The sequence below is a fragment of the Malurus melanocephalus genome, unplaced genomic scaffold (genome assembly GCF_030028575.1).
Source record: "Malurus melanocephalus ecotype Western Australia unplaced genomic scaffold, MMel_1.1 scaffold_369, whole genome shotgun sequence".
NCBI classification, from domain to species: Eukaryota; Metazoa; Chordata; class Aves; order Passeriformes; family Maluridae; genus Malurus; species Malurus melanocephalus.
In genome coordinates, this window is record NW_026623601.1 from 188,446 (window position 1) to 212,276 (window position 23,831).

General features: G+C 52.8%; 1 protein-coding gene across 1 annotated transcript; it reads right to left on the bottom strand.

Annotated features, from left to right (window-relative positions):
- Positions 1-3,462: 3,462 nt before the first annotated feature.
- LOC130580875 (aryl hydrocarbon receptor-like) lies at positions 3,463-22,394 on the bottom strand. The gene is made up of 11 exons (XM_057378631.1): positions 22,354-22,394; positions 21,735-21,922; positions 12,324-12,430; positions 9,572-9,661; positions 8,630-8,753; positions 8,274-8,404; positions 7,383-7,585; positions 7,191-7,300; positions 6,796-6,937; positions 4,978-6,436; positions 3,463-4,868 (listed from the first exon to the last, which is right to left on the bottom strand). The coding sequence occupies exons 1-11, from the start codon at positions 22,392-22,394 to the stop codon at positions 4,713-4,715; spliced, it is 2,751 nt and encodes a 916-aa protein (XP_057234614.1). The 3' UTR covers positions 3,463-4,712.
- Between the last annotated feature and the right edge of the window lie 1,437 nt (positions 22,395-23,831).

The following is a 23,831-nucleotide window of genomic DNA, read 5'->3' on the forward strand; positions in this document are numbered from 1 at the left end:
CGAGCCAAGTCACCCAGGGAAAATGAAGCTGATATCTCTTTGGCATTAACTGAGCCACACAGGCTCACTGCAATGCAGCGAGCACCTCAGGAGAGTCCAGCCCAATGGGGCTGCTAGCTCCACAAATGAGCTCAAATAACCCTCCCCATTCACCCCCGGGAAGTGGTCTGAACAGGATCTGAGCAAAAGGCAGGCTCTTGCCAGGCTGCTTGGCACAGCACTGGCCTCACAAGCTTGGTGTCCCTTCTGTCCCTGAGGTAGATGTGCAGCTCAATCCAGCTCAGAGCTCCTCCACTTTGTGTGCAGAACTTGAATCACTTGTTTGTCTGATCCTTCACTGCCAGGCTCTGCTCTGCACAGTAATCCCAGCTATTGGCTGTGCAGAAGGCCAAGGTGCAAGTGGATTTGCTTCTCCCTCAACTCCCTTCCCCTTGTGTGGCCAGGCCACCATCAGCCTGGGCTGGGATTTTTAACACTGAAGGGATTTCAAMCTCAAGCCAAGTGGATTTCTGGCATCAAACACCCTGTGAGGAGGCAGCAGGCTCAGAGGTGCAAACTGTTCTTGGGCAAGCTTGAAAAAGCCATTTCCTACTCTGGAGAGCCAAGCCCACCAGAGATGGCTGCAACAGCTGGGGCTGGAACCCAGCACCAGCACAGAACACTGGGCAAGGTAGATGTGACACTCAGTCCACCTGTTCAGCTTGGAAATCCTCCCAGATGTGTTTAGGGTTGAGCAATCACTTGAAAGTTTAGCAACCACAGCTGGCCAGGAAAAGAGGAATTAAGGACTGGGGGGATGGCAAAATACAAAGCAGCGATGGGACACCGTGACATCAAACAGCCCTGGAAAGACATCTGGGAGGCATCAGCAGTGCAATAACAATGGTACATGTGTTAGCAAGGGCAGGAGCTCCTCACAGCTGCCAAAGGACAGTGCTCATCGGTGAATCAATGCCAGGCAGGGATGGAGCTCCTGCTCTGCCTCCCGAGCCCTGTGCTGGCGCCCACWAGACTGGCAAGAGGAGAGGCAGGATTCAGAGGGCAAGGAATACAAAATAGAATTGAATATGGCAGCAGAAGGTAAGGAATACAAAATAGAAATTGCTCTAAACCCATCAAGGAACCTGAAGTAAGTTTCAGTGTAAAATAATTAAATGGGAGCTAAAAACATTCCTTTTAGAGCCTGCCAGTGCCTAAAAGGGCTCCAASAGAAATAGAGAGGGACTTGGGACAAGGGCCTAGAGTAAAAGGACAAGGAGGAATAGTAAAATAATGATGATAATAATAAAAACAACAATCCCATTATTCCAAAGTACCTGCTAGTCATGAGCTGGTCCTTCCTTCTAGGATGATGGTTCATGTGCTCCATCATCCTTTAGATCTTTCCAGACAGGCTTGAAAAGTCTTTGGATCTATCAAAAAGATACACGAATATTTTTTTTTTTTGGGGGGGGGCAGATGACTCCTATCTAAAGTYCATAGTGCTGGAAAACCATGGGCACACAAAGTTGTGTAAATGGCTGGCCACTTCACTCAGCAGTGGCAGCTCCAATTCTGATGTTCTGAAGCACCTGCCTATTARGAGACTTTATGATTTGTCTAAATTGTTTTTTAAAATTATTGAAACCAAGTTGAAGGGTKTTTTAGCTGCTTTTCAGGAATACACTGGTTACCTTCACACCCAAGCTTCCCATGCCAGGCTGCAGCACCAGTCCATGGCTCTCCTGTGGCCCACAGCAGGCACTCAGCACGGCTCTGGCACTGAGCAGCAGGCAGCACTTTGCTGCCTGCACACCCGGACACAGGCCAGGTGTGAACAAACACCAGCTCCCCACATCCTCCTTCATCTCTATTTAATGCAGGAACCATMACAAAGTGTTCTGCTCTGCTGCCCRTGGCTCCGGCCCCTATCTATAATGGATGGAGCACGTAGGTAATGTGGGCAAACACCAGGCTGAGCTTTTAAAGCAATATTTACCTTGCTGTCTGCTGCCTTGGGGCCTGAGAGACACCCAGGGATGGCCTCAGTGATGGGGACCAGTGCTTTCAGCCTCGTGGATGCAGTCAGGATCAGATGTCACCTCTCCCAGCTGGCTCGAGACAGGAACCCCCTTTTGCTGCAGGCTGTGTCTCACAGCTCCTTGTCCTGGCTGCTGCCATTTAGGAGAACAGCAGGCATTAAGGGAAAGGAAAAAGAGGCAGAGAAAAACAAATGCCCTCTGCTTTCTGCCTCCCACTCCTCCATACATAAATCTTGCCTGCTAAAAGGAGGCACCACAGCTCTTCCTGCCCTTAGAGCTTCGAGCTACACAGAAATCCCCAAATCTGAGCACACGGTGTGATTCTTGGAACTGTCCTGTGCAGGGCCGGGAGTTCAGTGATCCTTCCTGATAGCTCAGGACATTCTATGAATTAAAATCTCCCCAAACTCTTTCCTCACACCCTCCTCAGCCTCATCCAGCTCTCTGGGATCAATGTGCCCCACGGATGATGAACAGAGGCTTCTCCTTTGCTGCAGCAGGAAGTTTTCCTCCAGCCGGCTCCTTGGGCCAGCCCAGTGTGTCAAAAAACACAAGGCTCAGGGGAGGACAGGCAGCAGCTGGCGTGAGGATGGCCATGAATTATGGATGTGCCAGCCTACTTTTGGAGCAGAGTGCACCTCCCTGCACAGAAACCACGGCTTGTGCTCCACAGACCTCACAGAAACACAGTGCTGGAAGAATTCATGCTGTGCTCCGCTAAAACACAGCGCCCTGGTGACACAGCCAGCAGGACTGCACCTCTCCCGAGGTCACCTGCACTGCTGGGGAGCTCTTGCTGCTCTGGAGACATGGGGCAAAGAAAAAGAGAAGCCCAGCAGGGCAGATGGCCACGGTATGGCTGCCCACACATGCAGGAGCTGGCTCAGGAGGTTTGGCAGTGCTCAGATTGTGCTCAGCATCTGGGTTTCACTGCAGTCACTGACCTGCAGCCACAGGGATGCTCTGGTGCCGTCCCTCCATCCTCCTCAGCGTGGGTGGTGCTGCCCAGAGCCACCTCCTCTGAAGRAAAAGGGAGGAAAAACAGTAGGGCACAGAAAACATAAAAGATCAAATACTCCCAGCATATTTCCATCAAAATTGAGAAATGTTACGAAACTGYCTTGTTTTGCTAAGGAAAAGCAGGTGTTGAGTAGAGGTGCGAATGCTGGAAAAGACAGCATTCAGAAAACACAAACCTGTGYTTTTTCTCATTTCCAGGTTGAAAAACAACAGTGCAGGGGGAAAAAATCAGCTAATTTGTCTTAAAAGATGTTTTCTATTACACATACACTTTAGAAATGCATACACAGTACATTTCAATTGATCTGTATATAGCTACACACTAACATAATAGATATTTATCTTTACATATTCTATTATTATTATTATTATTATTATTAATATAAATATTGCACATGCTTTGTTAAACACTCACCCTTCTCTGTCACTTTCTCCGTGCCTCTCAAACATCCATGGCAGGAGCTGGCAGATGGACAGTGTGCATTCCAAAGGATCCCTTCCAACCCAACCCATTGTGTGCCAGGTCAGCAGTGGCAAGCCCTGGGCTCCAGTGCTGCAGCCAGCAAACCCTGCCACGCTCCAGATTGGGAAGAGACACATCCAGCAAGGGGGACAGCAGGGATGAGCTCCAAAACCATTTATTGAAACAAAAACAATAGGCATTCACATGAAGCCAAAGCCGGACAAGCAGGAGGAGGGATGAGCTTTGTCAGGTTTTTTAAAGGGTCACTGTGTCCCTGATCTTTTCAACAGCCTCTTCATCCCATCCCACCCCACAGGATGCTGCTTTGGGATGGTGAGAGGTTGKTTTTTTTCTTGCACTGGAGTGGCAGAAAAATACACCTGTCAACTCATATTATGAACACACATACAGGCTGTAGGTTGTTTTTTTTTTTTTTTTTTTGTCTGCGGGAAAATACCACTCTCTCAGTACTTACAATTATCATTATACTTATTTTCTTAATTTTCCTGAAATTTTCTTTTTTTTTTTTTTTTTTTTTTTTAACTGAAAACTTTGACACTTGAAGTCTGAAGATACCTCAGAGGCCACCACCCAGAGATAATCAGCTTAGCAGCCAGCCTGGGCATGGGTTTTTGCTACAGGAGCTCTAACCTGGATCCCAAACACTGGGAACACCCGCTGGGAAATGGGGAAAGCTGGGGTGGGGGAAGAACCAAAGCAACACACGAACCAAAACATGGCTCATTGTCTTTATAAAACAGGCAATATCTGTACCATGTGGTCAATATCTGGCTGGAATGGCAGGAAATTTAATACCAGAGTTGAAAAACTTTTCTGGCTCTTTTTTTAGGACACATCAGTCTCGTATCCATGTTGGATCGTGCATGTAAATGCAAAGCTTTGGTGAAGCTTTGGTTGCATTCATGGGCTGACCTGCAACCACAGCTCAACTTGCTCCATTACCCTKGGAAAGCTGTCCTTCAGCCCAGCTGCCTGCTRCTGTGCYTCCCCAGGCCAGGGACATCTCCACAGGAACAAGCACGATAGTGGGAAGTCGAAAAAAAGGGCAAAAACACCCAGGTGAGCCAAAGCAACCAACATCAATAGCACCGGCAGGATGTGACAGCAGCGGGGAAAGTTTGTTATGTGCAGCTTGAAGGCACCTCCTTCCCCAGGGAACAGTCCTGCTTTGGCCAATCCAGTCATCCCTAAAGACAGAAGTCCCCMCTGGAGGTGTGAGGGTGATCTGGCAGCACTTCTGCCCGGAGCTGAGGCTGGCAGGGTGGTGCCAGGCTTCCCCCCAGCATCTGGTGGTCTTGGGGCAATCCCAYGGGAGAGCAGGGCAAACCACAGCTGCTGTGGGGCTAGGAGAGAGAGACAAGAGCAGTGAGACACTTTGCAGGGGTTATGAGAGCTACTTGGGCAGATTGCCAGCTCAGAAAACACCAAACCCAGAGAGGAGAAAGGCCTTACCCTGTGCCTGCCCTCCTGGCTCAGTGCAGAGGTGTGCGTCCCATAGCAATTCAGAGTCTCCATAGGGCTGCTGATATTCCCCAAGTGCCCTGTGGCTGAGCTGGGGAAAGGGTGCTGGGGTACAGATGGAGCAGGGYTCAGCTGCTTTTCAGAAATGAGCTGGGACGAAGGGAGGAAAAACCTGGGGTATGGAGCCAGCTCTTCCTGGGAGCCTGCAGCTTCCGTGGTGCATAATCCGTTCAGGTTAAAGTGCTGTGGGGGCACACTGGGGCCAAAGCAGCCCTGGTGCTGCGAGAGCAAGTCTTGGCTGGTGCCATAAAAGCCAGCCTGAGCTGGAGACCCCAGGAGTGGGGAAACATAGTCCTGCCATGGGCTGGGGCTGGGGCTGGAGCTGGGGAGGTGATGTGGAGGGGAGCTGGGGCAGTGGCCACACACCCCATTCATCAGCAAGGGATGGTGTTTCGGCCACCTGGGCAGTGCCGCGTGGTCCTGGCACTGGCTGGGCAGGGAGAAGGACTGGTGGCCATCCTGGTGGAGGGGCTGCACAGCTGGGAAGCCACCCTGCAGCTGCTGGAAGCGGAGCAGAGTCTCCTCCCTGGCCGGTCTCCACTGCGAGTCACCCGAGGGCTCTTGCTGCTCAGCCAGCCCCGGGAGCAGCCCTGGCACAGCACYGAGGGGCTGTTCCCACAGCGGGACCAGGGACTGGCCCAGGGCAGTGCTGGGCAAGTACCTCRAGTCCTTGTTCTCCATGTGGCATTGGGCATTGCCTCCCTGTGGGCTCGGGGCTGTGCCTGGCAGGGGACAGACCTGCTGCCCTCCCTTTTGCTCGCTCACAGGAGGGCTGTGGATGTACGAGACAATCTGGTTGCTGGCCAGGCTGTCGTTCAGGGGCAGGGATGAATCCAGCTCCATGTTGACCATCACCATTTTCTCATCCAGCAGCAGGAGCTCCAGGTCCTCAGCATTCAAGCCCAGGCCCTCCAGAGCACTGAAGAGCTCGTTGTTGGAACAGCTCTCGTCACTCTTAATTGAGAGTGAGTCCAGGGTGGCCAAGAGAGGGTCCTCCTGCTGCAAATGCAGCAGCTCCTCCTTGAGGTTGCTCCCCCTTGAAGAAACTGGAGCAGTGCCCATACTCCAGGCATCCCCTTCTGCTTCTGGTAAGGACCCATCCCCGAGCTGGAATCTGCTGCTGAAGGAAGGAGTGGGAGTTGGGTGAGAGGCGTACGCTGCCTTGTCCTGTCGCCCCACRGTGCTCAGCAGAGAGCTGGGGTTCTGCTGGGAGCACCCTCCACGGTTGCACGAGGGCTTCTTGGACTTGCTGGCTTTCCCTTTGCTCTGGAAAGGAGCGGGGAAGCCCGGCAGAGGCTGAGCGCTTTGGTACAAGAGTGCCTCTCCTGTAGCAAAGGTAAAGGGAAGATGCAGGGACCGTTTSCGAAGGTGCTCGCCTCCTTCTTCATCTCTGCGGGGCAAAAAGAGGAGACTGTGGCTGACATGCACAAACCCACCCCACAAAGTGCTGCTGCAATGGGGAACTGTGAACCCTGCAAGCCAAAGCCTCTTTGCTACAAGCCACCGTGCATTCACACATAAACCACACACACATGAAACAAACACCCACAGCACAATCAAGCATCACCCCATGCTTGTGGGGTGGCCTTGCAGAGGGGAATGMGGCTGAACGGCATGCAGCACAGAATCCCACAGCTGCTCCTTTAAAAGGCACAGGCAGAAATGACAAATCCAACATCCTGCCCTGCTAGAGGCATCCCAGAGCGAGGGAAAAAGCCAGGCTGCCCCCACCCCAGCCCAGGCACATACACGAGGGGTCTCTGTGTGACCACGATGTACTCGGGTTTGCCGTTCTTGTACACCAGCCGCGCGTTGGCCTGCACCCACTTCCAGCGCTTCTCCTTGGTCAGCAGCCGGAACACCGTCAGCCCGCTCTCCCCCGTCTTCATCACTGCCGGGAGGAAGTACGAGGGCTGTCACCATGGCACACTGCCCCTTCCAGCTGCGAACAGCAGGAACATGGCACCATCCAGCTACCACCCCTCCCTACACTCCACCCAGCCCAAACTGCCTGCAGTGACAGGAGTRGCACAGCAAAGCATCCCATGGGGAAAAAGCCCCCAGGCTTGACAGAGCAGACCCTAATCCCAGCCYCCTCCTCAGCCCTAGAGGTGGGCACAAGTGACCAGGGATGGGACTCTCACTCCTGACGTGGTTCTCAGCACAGTACAGTGTGTCAGCAGCATGGACAAACTGGTACCCAGTGCCACACATCCGCAGCTCYGCCTCGGTGTAGCCCAGAACGATCTTCCCCCTGTAAAAGGCAGCACACACAGCTCAGATGCAGAGCCAGGGAGGGATGCCTGGAATGGAGCACGGGAAGCTCTGCTGCTTACTTGGCATCGCACGCCAAGGGGGTGAAGTCCAGCTTGTGCTTCGTCCTGAAGATCATGTTCTTGGTTCGGATCTGCAGGATGGACGGGGGCTGCAAGGGCGTGGAGATGGCGAACAGAGCGAGCTGGGGCGGCAGTGCAGAGCCATCTTCAGACCTTTTGCTCTGCCCGTGAAGGAATTTCAGCCTGCCTTGAAGGTTTAAAGCCTGGGAAGTGGAGAAAAGCTCACTATCATGCAGAAAAGTGGATGGAGAGGGAAGAAAGGGAGAAGAGCAACACAGAAAGCAAGATGTCTGTCTGCAGAGTTGGTGTAAACAGAATCATCAAATCACAGAATGGTTTGGGTTTGGAATGACCTTAAGGATCACCTCAATCCCCCTGCCATGGGCAGGGACACCTTCCACTATTCCAGGCTGTTCCAAGCCCCATCCAGCCTGGTCTGGGACAATTCCAGGGATCCAGGGGCAGCCGCAGCTGCTCTGGGCACCCTGTGCTCTCCAGTGCAGAGAGGAAGAGGGATGAATACCACCTATGTGATCTTCAGACATGCTTTTAACAAAAAAAAAAAAAAAAAAAAAAAAAAAAAAAAAAAAAAAAAAAAAAAACAAAAACAAAACAAAACAAAACAAAAAAAAAACAACAAGCAAAACACGGGGGGGAAAGTGCTTTTGTTCAAGATTCAGCATGTCTGAGAGAAGAGAAAAAAGCCCACATGGAGAGGATGTAGATACGRGACAAACCTATGAAAACCAGGGCAAGTCTCCTTGCTGAGACAGAGAGGTRCTGCATGTGGCAGAAAGGAGCACTGGGTCTTTCAAGGCCAGCTTGTTTCAGGGTGGCACAAACCCCTGTGGTGAGCCTGCCCCTCTCCTGTTGTGGACGGTCTGTACTCACCAGGAAACCTGAGGAATTATCCAGGAGGCAGCGAAAGCGGCACACAAAGCTCCTTTCCAGGAAGGAGGAGTTTTCTGGGGGCAGCTGATCTGGCTTGTAGGTGACAGCAGAGGAGCCAAGACTCTTCCCCACTGTGGAAGAGAGGAACTGAGAGAGGATCAAGCAAGGATTCACCCTAGTGAGGGTTGGAGGTCCCCAGCACTGGGCAGAGCACAGCAAGCCGGGGAAAAGCCCCAACATTCGGATGAAGGGGTGGCCTGAGCCACACAGACATGAGCAGTGACAGGGAGCTGGGCTCTTAGTGGCCCTGGGGAGCTACAGACCTCATGGCAGCCAGGATGCCAGGCTACATTTACCTTCTGGAGCGGGCTCACCCTCGGCAGCGTGCGGCGGGTTCAGCGCCCAGTGGAGGTTGCGCCTGAATTCTGGCTGGTCTTCGGTGTGGATCAGCTCAAAGACACTCTGGTGCATGACATCTGTCTGGAGGGGAAACATAGCCCGTGGGCTCTGCAGCCTGTCCCCAGTGCCACCAGGAACACCTTGGCACAGCCCCAGATGGTTTTATCTTACCCACTTTCCCTGGTGCTCAAATGGGTCCCTGCCTAAATGAGGTTGGAAACTTTGCCCAGAGCTGGTGAGAAYAGACAGCACCTCTGGCTTTAAGGAYCCCTTGYCCATGYTGGGCCTGGCTTCCTCCCCCCACAAGCCTAAAGAGCCAATASAGCTTCCCTCTGATATCCCCAAAACTCAAAATCCTAGTGCTGACMTAGGAGATGAGATGAAAACACGGATTTGGGAAAAAAAACAACACCAAGACCATCCTATCCCTACACTGTTCCCAAGAGAATGATGCCCTAGGACTTGCTCCCTCTGCCTCAGGTGCTGGGGAAAGCCAGCTGTGTGTGGATAACACCAAACCAGAGTAGCTGAAGGACTGCAGGCCCCTGTAAATCTGACCTAGTGCCTTCCAGGTTATCAGGTGCCCAAAGCACTGAAGCCTTGTGGGATTTACCAKGATTTGAATGCGTGCCCAAGGCAAACAGGGCAAGGAACCCCAGGCATCTCACCATGGCCATGAGCCCCATGAAGTGATATCAGTGTGGCTGGTGGAAAGTATCTACGGCCTGATGAAGTCCCTTGTCACCTATCARTGACCATGTCTGCCAGTACGGGATCCAAATTCCCAAAAACAAGGAAAAGCCTCAAACAGCCCCCTGTGATCACTGTAGGGAACCTGGGGCTGTTCACCACCACAAAGGAAAAATCGACTCTTCGCAGCAAGTCAGAGTGTCACCAACCTGATGAAATCCCAGGTAGTCCTGGATGGTATGAGAGGAGTAAAATATCAGCCCTTCTGATGTCACCACCAGCACGAAGCCATTGAGCGCCTGTGGGAGAGAGATCAATCACACCACGCTCACATCCCTTTTCCAGCAGGACACTGGTCACTCAAAGCCYGGCTGGCCCAGCCAGCATGCAGCTGAGCCACCACAGATGGTCTCTCTGAGGTAATGAAGCTCTTCCATGTAGCTGCCCAAGAATACCCTAATCCAAATTGATGGAAAACTGTGCTTCCATCCTGGGAGCATTCACTCACACTCAGCTTTGGACATTTATACTGATCCTATGCAGGGAGCAAATAAAAACCTCTGAAYTGCTTGCAGAATGAAAGTGGACACCATCAGGAACTGGTTTATTCTGGTGGAAATGAGGTTTCCAACAGCCTAAAAAAACCTAGGAGGTGCAGAACAGCTTCCCTACCAGTCTGGGAGCGCAGCCACTTTCCAGGAACCCTGGYTTTGCAACCCTGCCCTCTGGCACCAGGCAGCAGCCAACAGGCTAACAGGCACAGCAATATTCCTGACTCAGGCACTGCAGGATCCAGGGAAACATCCTCAAGTGCTGCAGGCGCAGCACTGACCTCTGCAAGCCTCTGTAGCACAGAGCYCAGAGCTTTGGACACTTTGTCATCCCCTGCCAGGGCTGAGAGCAGGCCCACAGTGGTAATCTGTGAGGCCAGCTGGCAGGCATCACTCTGTGACTCAGTTTCCCCAACTCTGAAAATCCTGAGAGTCACCCAGTAGACACCTTCAAACCCATGATGCTGCCTCGGAGCAAAGGCAGTGAAAACCCATGAAAATCACTGRTTTATTTTCCCAGAAGCTAAAGAGCTTTCACTGCCTTGATCCCACCACATGGCCACCCCTCCTAAAGGGCAGCAGATCTCCMTGGGGACACTCTGGCAGCACCAAGCAGAAACCCTCTGGAAGGCAGGACCCCTGCAGTGTGGGTCCTATGGCTTTTCARAGCCAAAACCATCCTGCACCACTAACCTGGCAGGGAAACCTCAGTAGCCAGCCCTGGCCTGCCTCCCCCACTCCATAATGTACAGCCATCAGCATTAATTAGGGTCTGGCATGCAGGCTCAGCCAAGTCCAGCTATTGTTGCTGCCAAGTCCTGTTCCATTGTCCAGGTCAGGGTTTCTCCCCCCTCTCCTTCCCTTTATTCCGGGCACAAACACTCTCTCTATTTACTGGGGTTGATCTCAGTGTGTGGGAATCTGCTGCAGAGGTTAATTAGTGCTGCCAAATGCACTTTAACCCTTTGAGCAGCTCCGGAGTAGRAGAGGGGAAGAATCAGAGTGGACCAAGAGACAAAGAAAGTCTGGCCATCAGAGGTGACAGACCAGGTGGATGTAGGTTTATAGCATGCAGGAATGTTTGTTTGAGGCACGGATGGATGCTGAGGTCCTGCCACAACCAGGGTCACACAGATGGACTCCTGAAAGAGCCAAACCTACACCCAGAGCTTTTAACACCCATTTTGGAACCTCTAAAAGGAGGCACCCAGCTGTAGGACAAGTTGGTGAGGAGAACATTAACCCCCTGCAAGCCCTGCTGAGAAGTTTTGTTATATCCTGAGGGAAAATCCTCAGCTTTTGGTTATTACCAGCCTGGCTTTAGCACTTGTCTCACCAGACACAGAGATCCTCAGCTCTGAGGCAGCACAGTAATTACACTTCGTGCTGAGTGAGCGTTTGCACGGGAGCTGGGGCTGCCCAGCATGCTCAGCCCATGCTGGAGGACAGCCAGACAGGCAGGGGACAGTGCCACAGCCTGTACTTGTGTGCCAGGCRGGCAGGGAATAGTGCCACAGCCTGTACCTGGGTGCCAGGGAGGGGACAGGAGACTGGTGTCCTTGCAGGACCTCATTCTGCCAGAGCCTGACCTCTCCCTGTCCACTGCACAGAAGTCTGGGGACAGAAATGACCTCCTGAAATCTCTGAATAAACCGTGGGGACAGAAATGACCTCCTGGCATCTCTGAATAAACCGTGGGGACAGAAATGACCTCCTGGCATCTCTGAACAAACCATGGGGACAGAAATGACCTTCTGGCATCTCTGAACAAACCATGGCAGCTGAAGGCTCAGCCAAGTATGCTCCAGTCTTGTCTCCAGCATCACCAAAGGAGCCCACTGGGGAAAAACAGAGCTCCTGGGATACACTCACCTACCCTGTGTTTAAGGGATGAGCATGTGGCACATCAGCTCCTATCTGTGTGCTCACAGACTTCCAGGACATTTTATTCCCTGTTTTCACCAGGGTTTGGACAGTATCTTTGAGTCAGAATCAGTGTGCCCCTGTTGAAAACCTCACTTGAATGCCTTGCACTGTTTGGTTCCCATGTTACACCTCTGGCACAGTCACACATGAGAGTGGAGAAGCAGAAAAGATGAATCTCCATGCTCAGAAATCCAGCAAGATGTTCCTTACATGTGGATATTTACCGATGGAAATTTTTTTCCMGGAACAGTGGGGAAAGCAGGAAAGAAGCGACACAGTTTCTGCCCCAGGGACCTTTAGAGGTCTGAAACCTCTGCCCAGTCAGAAGCAAAGAGAGCTACAGCACATGAAATCACAAATCACAAAATCACAAAAATCACCTGCCCTCAGTAACARAACAGTCTGGTTTCAGGGTAAAAACTCCAAGGAGATGGAAGAGGGACAATAGTAAGTTCCCCCAAAGGCATTTGTGAGGAGCACTAACCTGGAGGAGCAGCTCACCCTCTGGCACTGCTGCCGAGCCCAGTGCTGGTCCAGTGCCACAGTCTCCATCCCTCTGGGCTTCTCTGGCACCACGATTCTTCAGAGCCACTGCACCAAGGAAAGGGAAAGGGCATCAGTGCTGCAGGAACACACTGCCACAACRGCTGGATCATGCTGTGCCAGGGGAAGCCACCATGCAGTCACAGCCCTTTGCTTCCCCTGCAGAAGAGTTGATTTTCACAGGATGTTTTCCCATCCCTTGACACCCTCAACTGTTTTGGTCGGGGTTGTTTTTTCACCACTCCTTTTGCCCCTTTTTTTGACAACCTAGAAGTAAAAGGCAGTTAAATCCAGGGATCCTTAAAGCAGGTAGGCATCAGAATCACAGAATTATAGAACTATAGAATAGAAAAAACTGCTGGAATTGAAGCCCAATTATTGCCCCAGCACTTGCCAAGCCCACCACCAAACTGTGTCCTCAAGTGCCACATCCAGGGGTCTTCTGAACACTTCCACCTGCCCTGSGCAGCCAATATCTGACTGCCCTTTTGGTGGAGAATTTTTTCCCAACACCCATACTAAACTTGCCCTGGCACAACTTGAGGCCATTTCCTCTTGTCCTGTCCATGTTCCCTGGGAGCAGAGCCTCACCCCCTCCTTCTTGTGGAGAGCAAGAAGGTCCCTCCTGAGCCTCCTTTTCTTCAGGCTGAGCCACTCTAGCTCCTTCAGTTGTTACTCATCAGATCTGTGCTCCAGACCTTTCCCCAGCTCTGTTCTCTTCTCTGGACATGCTCCAGCCCTCCAAGGTCTTGATTGTGAGGGGACAAAATTGACCACAGAATTCAAGGTGTGGCCTCAGCCACACCCATCACAGGGGACAGCCACTGCCCGGGCCTCGTGGCCACACCACAGCCTTCCTGACACCTGGGCACGTGCTGGCCAACAGCAGCAGAAGTGTGCCCTGCACGGGGGGCACCGCAGCAAATCCCACTCTTCCAGGATCGGGAACGTGCCATTTTGAARGATACAGCTCAGTCAGCGCTGTCTCGTTACAGTTCAGCAACACAGTGGGTTTACTCAACCAAATGAAGGCAGGCCACAGCTCACAGTGGGAGAAAAACAACAGGAAAACACACAGATGCAAACATGGACACCCACGATCTGATAGCGGTCGATGCGCGATACACACGCATGAGGAGATCTGTCACTCAGCTGAACCCAAGGATGAGCCTGTAAAGGCTGCTCTGTACTCATCAAGAGGACAAATCCTGGAGGTATTTTGGTGTGGGTAATAATTAAATGGTAAGGTGGCAACAAGCCTGTGCTGTTGAGGCAGAGGAGCTGGCAGGAAAGCTGGGAAGCCTCTTGCCAGCACCACGAGGATGGAGGACAGCATTTGGCYGCTGGTAAAGCAGCTGCTCCCACAGGATCTGCGAGGAAAGGTGGGAGGCAGCAGCTGCAGCACCACTGGAGCCTGGCAGTGCACACAGGGAGCAGAAGCTCCCTTGGATCTGCCTTCCCTAGCTCCTGTGCTATGTGTGCCATGGGCTTGCCAGGCTCAGAGGTGATGGGAACATCAACTGGACCCAGGAAGCAACTGGACAGTGAGTCACAAGGCAACAGCCACCAACACACAAACAAAACCAGGCTCTGGACCAGGTTCTGCTCACCCTTTGCTTTGCCAAAGCTGTTGCTGAAGCTCAGCTCTCCCATCCGCATGGAGCTGAACCTTAAGGATCTCAGAGGCTGCAAAATGAGGATGTTCTAGAGTTAAGCTTTGGGGACAAAGAGTTCTTCCACCAAGCACAGGAACATCCCAAAGATCGACTCTGCTCCCTAACGAAAGGCAAAGCGTGTCCCAGTTCTAACAAYCACAGAAAAACACCTGATACAGCAGCAATCCCACTGCTGCTGGGGGGTCTGGGGAATTCCCTGAGTTCAGCCTGCCCAGACTATTTCAGGAGCTGTTTGGACGGGCTGACACTAGGACTGAGGTGACAGCACATGTTTGTACAACTGTGGGTCAGGCCTGAGCGAGCTGGGGAGGACATGCACAGGCTGCTGTGCACAAAACCTTGGAGAGGAACAGRCCACCAGGCAGAGCAGCGTGACAGAGGCCACAACACCCAGGTAGAGGCCACAACAACACCAAGGTGTGGATGGAGCAGGTTTGTGCCAGCATCCTTCCAGCAACTTGCTTTTCCAATTGCTGGGAGCAAAATGTAGGAGCTATGAATTATTAAAGGTCTCCAGTCCTCCTCTGTGAGCTGCCAGCCTGCTGTGCTGGAGGTGAGAGATAAAAATATACCTGGCTGACAGGAGAGCAGCTAAAGGTGCTGCCCCCTACTCAGAGGTCTGGTTTAATGGTTTGATATTATCCCTGCAAAAGGGAATCTTGATCCCTAAAAATAAATAGGCTTTGCTATCAGCACCTGAGCTKTGGGGCCAGAGGAAGCACGTTACCAGCAGAGGATGGCCCACTGTCCTCCGTGGGGCTGGCTGCACCAAACAGGATCCAGCCACTGGGGCACGAAGGATAAATMTGAATTCCCGCGGAGGTTTCCACATGACCTTCACCAAACGGCACCTTTCCCACCCGAGGATCCCCAGAGATGCTGGGCTCTTGGCTACGGCCACGCCATGCTGGCAGCCCGCCTGGTGTCCTCYGGATTTGTCTGTCCATAAATAGCCCCGTGCAGCCCCTGGGGTCAGCAATTCAGCACAAGTGTCACAGCACATCAGGCTGACGAAGCAGAAGGAGCTGGGGAACCGCCACGTCCTCCCTGCCGCGCGTATCCCGCATCCCGCCTGGAGCTCGGCACCAGGAAAGGTGGGATACACTTCCAGCACTCGCCCTCCTCCCAGCACAGCACTCACCTTCATCTAGGCCAGCAACACCAGGTGTGRGCTCTGCCCTCACTGCATAACCGGGGACAGGCATATGCAGGAAAAAAGAGGGGAAAAAGGGGAGAGGGGTGGCTTTTTCTGGGCTTCCTCCCTCCGGCCACCAGCATCACCTTTGTTGCTGGAGGGAGAAAGGTGAGGAGAAACTGGTCACCTGAGAGCAGCAAGGCTTGCACAGCATTCCTGCTATTTCTTCCAAGAAACAGCTCCTGCCAGGACCTGCAGGCTATTTGGCCATGAAAAGCCTTTTAGCTGAGACAAAGAGAATCTCTCCCATCCCTAGGGAACACGAGGAGGATGCTCCCTCCCCCGTGGTCATCCTCACACATGGTGCTCTCCAAGTCTCTGCCACCTGGCCCTGAGCTGTCGCCAGGAGAGGCCACCAGGTTTCCCCCTCCCTCCAGCTCCAGGTGCCTCCCCCAGCACCCATCCTGGGAAGCTGTTTCACGTGGGACGTGACACCTCGCTGCCTACCAGGTTTGCCAGTGAACTCCTGAACCTGCCAGGGCTTTGCAGACCTGGGAAATCTCTGCACCACCAAGCAGGAATTAACATTTTTGAGAGGATATCTCCCAGCCCCCTTCCCTCTAGAGGGCAAAAGCTCCCAGGGGGAGCAGAGTTTCACATCAGCCGCTGACTGTGAAGGAGGAGAATGAGACAACTCAATCGCAAACCTGGCCCAGGTGTTGAYGCAAGAGAAGGAAACCAAACTGTTTCCTGGCTCTTCAAGAGCTATAGGCAAGGGCTGGGCCATGTGCAYGGCTATTGGCAGTCTGGGCAGGTCTTGGAGAGTGGAGAGAGAAGGATTCTGGTAATGGTGCTCCCTGCAAGCCTTCTGCCAAACACCCCAGCATGTATCAGCCACTCTGGGGGAAGGATCGATCAATTTATTCATAAAACTGCCTTTTATCCACCTCTCACTTTCTGTCATTTGTGCCAATCCCCTGAAGAGGTGGTCTTGCCTCACAGGAAATTCTCTACTCCCACTAGTGGATCTCCGGATCTCCAGGTCTCCCTTTCCCACCCATCTCTCCAGTTTCTCCATGCTCACCGGCAGAGAAATCTGGCGCTCTGCTGCTTGGCACACCCCCCTCACATCAAATAACCCTTCAAAATCGTTTTTTACCTGCTAGTAAGAGAAAATACTGGAAATTTAGAAAGCATCACGGAAATGGTGGGGGAAGTGGGCACAGATTTGCTGACAGCAGGCCACAGAGCCATCTTCTCCCTGCCCTGCTGAACCATCAGCTGGGTTCGCATCAGAGCTGTACAAAGCCCATTTTCCAGCCACTGGCGAATACTTCCTGACTTCCCATTTGTTAATTCATAATGGATACTATGGTTTTACTTCATACCTGCCCCAGCTCCCTGTTGGCAAAAATTTAATTAAATAGATGAATTATTTATCCCTGCCTGAATGGTGTAGATACACCACCTTCCAAGAATGCTCGTGGTTAATAATGGATGGCCTCTTAAAAGATCTCATTGCACTTTTAGAAGCAAGAAGGCCTTGACTACGTGTAGCTTTTAGTTGTGTCACTTGGGTCTCAGAGGGAGAAGCACGTGCAGGAGTTTAAACAAGGACAAAGATGACAAGGACTTGTGAGGCTTTCCCTCCTTCCTGCAGCATCTACAGTGGTTTGAACCCTCCCTCTGCCACTGCTCACCCCTCAGGAGCTGTAGTGTCCATCACACAATGATTTGGGTTGGAAGGGACCTTAAACACCATGTGGTTTCACTCCCCTGCTGTGCACAGGGACACCTTCCACTGGGCCAGCAAGGATCACCCCAGCCCAAAACCTCAGCCTGGATTTCCTTCCCAGCTCTGCTGCCACACCTGCCTTGGAATGATCCTTGGGACAGCCCAGCTGCTGGCAGGCAGCAATGCAGGGAGCCCCAAGGAGCTGCTGTGAATCCCAGGGAGCTCCAGCAGCTTCCTACCCACTGCTCTCCTGAGAGTCAGGGAAAAACACTTGGCCAGGAAAGCAGCAGGGAAACTGCCTACCTAAGAGAAGTCACAAGACTTCTCCAGCTTTAACTGCTCATTRCCTAGGCAATTAAGAGAGCAGGGTGATCACAGGACCAGGCTTTATTTTTCTTAAACCAGCCCTTAGGCTTCACTGCGCAGCTCTGCAGTGCTTGGCCAAAAAGCTCATGAGGGTGAGCACACAAGGGAAACGATGAGCCATGCCAGTCCCACATGCCCCATTTCAAACTGTCATCCCTAAGCAGAGGTTTTGGGGCACAGCTATATAGTCTATAATAATTAGATAATTCACTTTTCCAGCCTGACCTGACTGCAGCTGAGGCACCTTTTGGGCCATCCCAGCTCCAGCAATAACAACCTGGATTCATATCCCAGTCCAAAGGATGAGGCTCAGCCCCGAGGCTGCCATCTAGATTTTAAGAGGACTCTGGGAAGATCCCCAAGCCCTCAACATTCACACGAGTGTTATCTCTCACAGATACATAGGAGAGGCAAGCTGATTAAGTTTTGGGCACACAGCCGTAGGCTGCCATGTAAAACAGAGCTACGCAGAGCTCGAACCTGCACAGAGCCCAGAACAACTCTCTGAACCACAATCACGGACTGTGCAGACAACAGTCCCTCTGGAGCCAAAAGTTTCTAAGGCCACAACCCATGCCAGGGTRTTTCCCTCCTTTCCTCCCAGCCACGGATGCACCTGAGCTGTCCAGAGGCTGGCAAGCCCAGAGCTGCAGGCAGGATATATCTGCCTCTCCAAGGATTGCCACTTCAAGGCAGAGTTAGCCCATTCCTGTGGGTTCAGACATGCAGTTCCTGGCACCCTGGACTGATCTCTTCCTACAGCTCATAAACCCTAGACTTGATTCAGAACGTCAAGAGAAATTCCACAGGTCAATCACTGAACATGAGGCACAGGTCTGTGACAGGGACAGAGCACCCAGGGGCAAGTGAGTGCTCAGCAGGGGCCACTCACACCAACCAGAAGTGCCAGGCTGGCTGCAGGATGGAAAGCACAGCGTGGATGGCCTCCCCCAGCTGCAGGAACACGCTGTGACAGACACTTCTCCAAAGTGAGCCCTGGGCCGTTGTGACATCTGCCAATTGACCTCCCACCAGGAGTTTAAGTGGCCCAAGCGGCACAGATGGTACCCGACAGCCACATGACAAGGTGCCTTTGAGGCATCTCCCTTTTCTGATCAGAAATCCTCATGCAGAGTGAGACAGCAAACCTTCCCCCGGAGCACCTTCCCTTCTCTCTCCTTTCCCAGGAGATGAGGGAGGCAGAAGGGACGGGGACCCCTCCTCCCCAGGCAGCAATGTTTGCTGGGCCCTCGCTCTGAGGGGAGGAACAGGGAGGGATTAGAGGGGAGCAGCCCCACCAGGCACCACCAGGATAAGCTGCTGGCACACAGCTGGTGTGACCTGCTGTGGTCACCCCGCGGCAGTGGTGGCACGGCCACCGACAGCAGGGCATGGACTAGGGGACAGGGAGGTGTTCTGCAGCACAATGCCACCCCTACTGAACCCCTGAAAGAGAAAGAGACCCCAGCAGAGCAGGGAGGAATGTCAAGGTGGCTAATCAGAATTAAAAATATTTGCTCACCAAGGAGGAAAAGGAATAAGACATTCGGGAGGAGTGTTATAGAGGAAGAGATCTGGATGGGAAAGGAGGAGCTACAAGCCCTGAAACCGGGTGGCACTTGGGGTTGAACAGGAGCCTCAGATGGATGCCATCCTCAGCTCCTTTTGGTCCCCCTGGTCCAGGTGCGGGGTTCTGGTCCGTGCTGCTTCTCCAGCAAGATGGGATGTGGGGTGGGATGGGTTGGATATCCCACTGCCTGGCAGAACACCTCCCCCAATGTCTCCATCCCTCCCTCCTGTGATCCTGCTCCCCCTTCCAAGCTCACCTCTTTCACGGTAAGCAGTGCTCCCACGGGCAGAAAGCACTTTGGGATTGCAAAGTCAGGCAGTGGGGAGAGGGAAAGGCACCTGGGAATGTCACAGAGGGCAGCGATGCTGCCCCATCACCWAACAGGCCTCTTCCAACCCACCACAGAGCAGCAGATCCTGGCTGAGATCCCTGCTTGCCCAGAGATGCTGAACACACGTGGCAAACACCTGGCACTCAGCTGCTTTCCTGCCTTGTTAAAATGGAGATTTGAGTGGAACAGAATGGACTGGAGTCAGCAGACAAACACACACAGATGCTCTTGTYCTTTACTCTTCCAAAGAGCAGCAGAGAGCCACCACCAGGCATCAGGGTGGCAGYAGAGTCACAGCAGAGCCACCAGCCCAGCCCATCAGCCTGAGGAAGGGTTTGTTTGGGTAAATAACCCTGCTTAGCAGAGACAGCATTCAGTGATCTCTAAACCACTCCAAAGATTAAACAGCAGAACACTGAGCAGCCTTAAATCCTCCGATTCCACTACTGAACTGCAGGCCTTTAATTGTGCACCCAGACAGGCACAGAGGCAGCAGGGACAGCTTCATCTTTCATACAAAAATCCTCATGTGCCAAGGAAACACGTGTCTTTAAAAATCAAAGACCTTTAAGCCCATACAAACTTCCCCAGATATCAGCAATACATAAACCAAGATACCGAAATAAAATTTAAAACTATTAATAATTAATAMATCAATAATTATTTATTTATTGTGGCATAAATCCGCTGGGTGAATTGCTGTCAGCAAAATCATGGGCAATACCTGAGAGCTACTTCAGCTGTTTCTCCTCACAATCCATGGCAGCACATCCCAGTTTTTGTCCCTGCTTTCCGGGAGTGCCCAAGCAGAGAAATAAATAAATAAATAAACAGTCACTTGAAATCARTTTTTGTTGATGTTTTGTTGATGAGCTTGCCCAGAGCCCTACTTAAGGACTCTTCTTTTTAACTGTCATTTTCTTTCAAAGCATCAAGAACGGCTCAACTAGTTCTGCAATCGCTATTTGCTCTTGAAGGGATGAAGCTTTCCTTCTTCCCTGCCACACCTGAACRACTGCGACCTTCCTCAAAGCCCAGAGAGGGCGGCACCATCCCTCCCATAGCCTCAGAGAGTCGGGAAACCCGTGCTGTGAAATTAAAYCAGATGGAATGATGGGGGCGGGGGYGAAAGGGAAAAAAGATAAAACGAGGCAATCTCAGAACAGTGAATTTCCTGGTGACCCGGTGCTGCAAGGGAAACAACTCTCCCAGGCCATTCCTTTTCCAGCTCACCCATTTGCCAATCTTTAAGCGGGGTTAAAAGACAGTGAAGAAGGAGAGGAAAATAAAAAAAAGAAGCATTGAATATATTCAAAGAGAAATTGTAGTCTTTCTGTGGCCCGAAAATGCAGCCTTTTCTGCTACTCCACCAGGAATATTCAGGGATGCCTCAATGCCCTCCTGAGGGCTGCTCTTAATTACAGTTACAGCAGAATGGTTCTCAAAAATAAAAGGTTTCCAAATGAACTGCACGCACATCAAAGGGAATTKCTGCTCACTGCCAGCACACCGAGTCTATCGTAACAGAGGGGAAAAAAGTCACTTCCATGAGGAAACTTCCCAGCCGGGCAGCACAAGGTTCTGCCTCACCCTCCCTCAGAAAACAGAATTTTCTCCTTCAGAGGAACCCACAACCAAAATCAACTCCATCTCTCCAGATCCCTCCGATCCCCAGGGAGTGCTGGACTGCTGGAGACGGCACAGCGAGGAAATATGGGTTAGAAAGRGGGAAAAGCCCTAAAATTCTGGAGAGCAAGAGATGAAATTCGTGTCTGTGTGAGGGGGGGTGGGGGTGTTAAAGAGCAATATATTCGCGGGGACAGGGAAACAAAATTCCAGGGAGACACGGCAAAATTTCAGGGGGGTAAAGACAGGAAAGACACAAAGTTCGGGGGAGTAAAACCCAGAACCATTTGAGGAGGACAAAAAAAAAATTCGGATGGGAAGGAGTCGCAAAATTCAAAATTCGAGGGGAAAAAAAAACCGCAGCAAAATTCGAGGAGGAGAGGGAAAAGGGAAAATCCCACAAATTCGAAACGGAAGGAATGAATCAATTTCAAGAGAAAGAAACAAACAAACAATTATCGACGCTGCTGTAGACACAAACATTCGATTGTGGGAAACGCACACAATTCAAGCTAGGGGAAAACCCGTCAAAATTAGCGGAGGGAAACACAAGATTCGGGGCGGGGGGAAACTCTAGGAGAGGAAGATACAAAATTCCTGGAAGCGGGGAGGAAACCCTAACAATTCTAGGGGGGAAAAAAGCACGATTCTGGGGGAGGGAAAGAAAACAAGATTTTGGTGGAGGAAACCCACCAAAAAAAACAAAAAAAAACCCGAATAGGTGAAAAAATTATGTGGAGAAAAACAAACACACAAAATATTTTGGAGAAAGTAATTACTGAGGGGTGCAGCAACATCCCGGGAGGGGATGACACACTTCCAGAAGTTAAGGAGGAGGGGGGACACCACGCAATTCCAGGAATTCCGGGGACGGGGAACGCGATTCCCGGGAGCAAAGCGACGCATCCCTCACCGCTGAAGAAGCTCCTGGCGCGCAGGAAGCCGGCGCTGAGGCGGAGCACCGAGAGCTTGTCCAGGCCGGCCACCACGTCGGGAGGGAAGGGCAGCAGCCCCGCCAGCCGCTCCAGCTCCCGGTTCAGCCGCTCCCGGTGCCGCTTGGACGGGTTGGAGCCACCGCCCTCGSCCGGGCCCGGCCGCGTCCTGCCGGGTACAGCCGCGTTAGCCGGGAGAGRGGATCCCTCGGTCCTKCCYCGKCCCCCTGAACCCYTCAGCTTCGTTAGCTGGGCAATAGAGACCCCCTCAGCCCTTCCTCGGCTCCCCGAGTCTCTCACCCGCTTTAACCGGGGAATGGAGACCCCCTCAGCCCTTCCCCAGCCCCCTGAACCCTTCAGCTTCGTTAGCTGGGCAATAGAGACCCCCTCAGCCCTTCCTCGGCTCCCCGAGTCTCTCACCCGCTTTAACCGGGGAATGGAGACCCCCTCAGCCCTGCCCCAGCCCCCTGAGCCCCTCAACCGCGTCCTGCCGGGCACAGCCGCGTTAGCCGGGGAAGGGACACCCCCCAGCCCTGCCCCGGCCCCTGAGCCCCTCAGCCGCGTTAGCCGGGGAACAGGGACCCCCTCGCCCCCACTCACGCCCGCGGCGCCGGCTTCCTCCGCCTGCGCCCCGCGTACATGGCCGGGCCGGCAGCGCCCGAGCYGCTGCTCCCTCAGGGGGAGAGGCAGCGCGGCTGAGAGAGGGAGAGGGAGAGCGAACGGCCCGGCCCGCCCTCAGCGAGGGGGGAGACGGGAGGGCCGAGGGGGATTGGGGGCTGCGCGGGGATCGGGAGCGGCGGGGGGTGATGATGGAAGGGCTGATGTGTGAGGGAGATGAAATGGGATTGGGGGATAAAGGGGGAGTGGGAGTTGATGGGGTGGAGGTGAGGGAGAGAGGGGATGGTGGGTGGGAGGGAGGGATGAGGGGGTCAATGAGGAGGCGAAGGGGGVTGAAGGGGATTTGGGGTGTGGAAGSGAGTGGAAGGTGCAGAGGATGATGAAGGATGCGCGTAGGAATGCGCGGGGATTTGTGGCGAGAAGAGGGTGCTGGAGGGGGATTTGGCCGTGCAAAGGGTGTGGGTGGGGATGTAGGGTGCTGATGGCTCCAACWATCCAGCCGCTGCTTCGCCAGGGATGCACTGAGCGGTGCAGCAGGGTGCACACACCTCCGGCTGCCAACTGCGGCTGCACACAAGGGAAGAGGCTGAGGAGCGCAAATCCAGCGAGGTGCGGTGAGTCTTCATCGTGCCCGTGTCCTCCCTCACAGAATGGCCCAGCTGTGAAAACTTCACTTGGACGGGGACATTTACACATGAGATGAAAGTACCCTTCTCGACTGAGGGGCCATAATGAGCTCAACTCTGCTCACTCGGAGACAGCTGCGACACCTCAGAAGGTGTCAGGGGTCCCCAAGTGTCCCGTGATCCACAATATTATCCACACAATATTATCCAGGGTGAAGCCCCCGACCCAGGTYGCCTCAGCATAATACAAACTCCACGGACTGAGGTTTGTTGGACTCCTTTCCCCCAACCCTCTATGCATACAGTGTGCAAGACACCGAGAAGTTAAGAGGACGAGCGGAACCTCATTGAAATCTGCAGAGTTGTGGTAGTTCTTTTCTACTTGGTCTGTTTCTCTGTCAGTTTCTCTCCACACTCCTCTATTCCCTCTCACGGCTTCCATTCAGTAAAAATCCGTACTATTGACACTGGCATGTGGTGTCGTTTACACCTCATTTCGGTCAGAAACATCTTATTATTTTTTATTAATCAGATCGTAACAACTATGTGTGTCAGCGCTAAGTGTAACTCTGCCTGCAAGCCTCACAGGGCGGTTTGGGGGTGCAGTGGGGGGACACTGTCACCGCTCTGCTGCTGTGCATACCCACAGTGGCTGGGGACAGTGAGAATGAGAGTGTCACACACCCAGCACCAGGGCAAAGCTTTCCCCCAACTCTTGCTCAAAGATGAAATGGAGAGGTACGGTTTGGGGTCAAAACAAACATCAGCACCGTAGAGAGCAAATCGCCTTTAATACATTGCCGACAGAGGGGGCAAGGCTCCGGACAGCTCTTT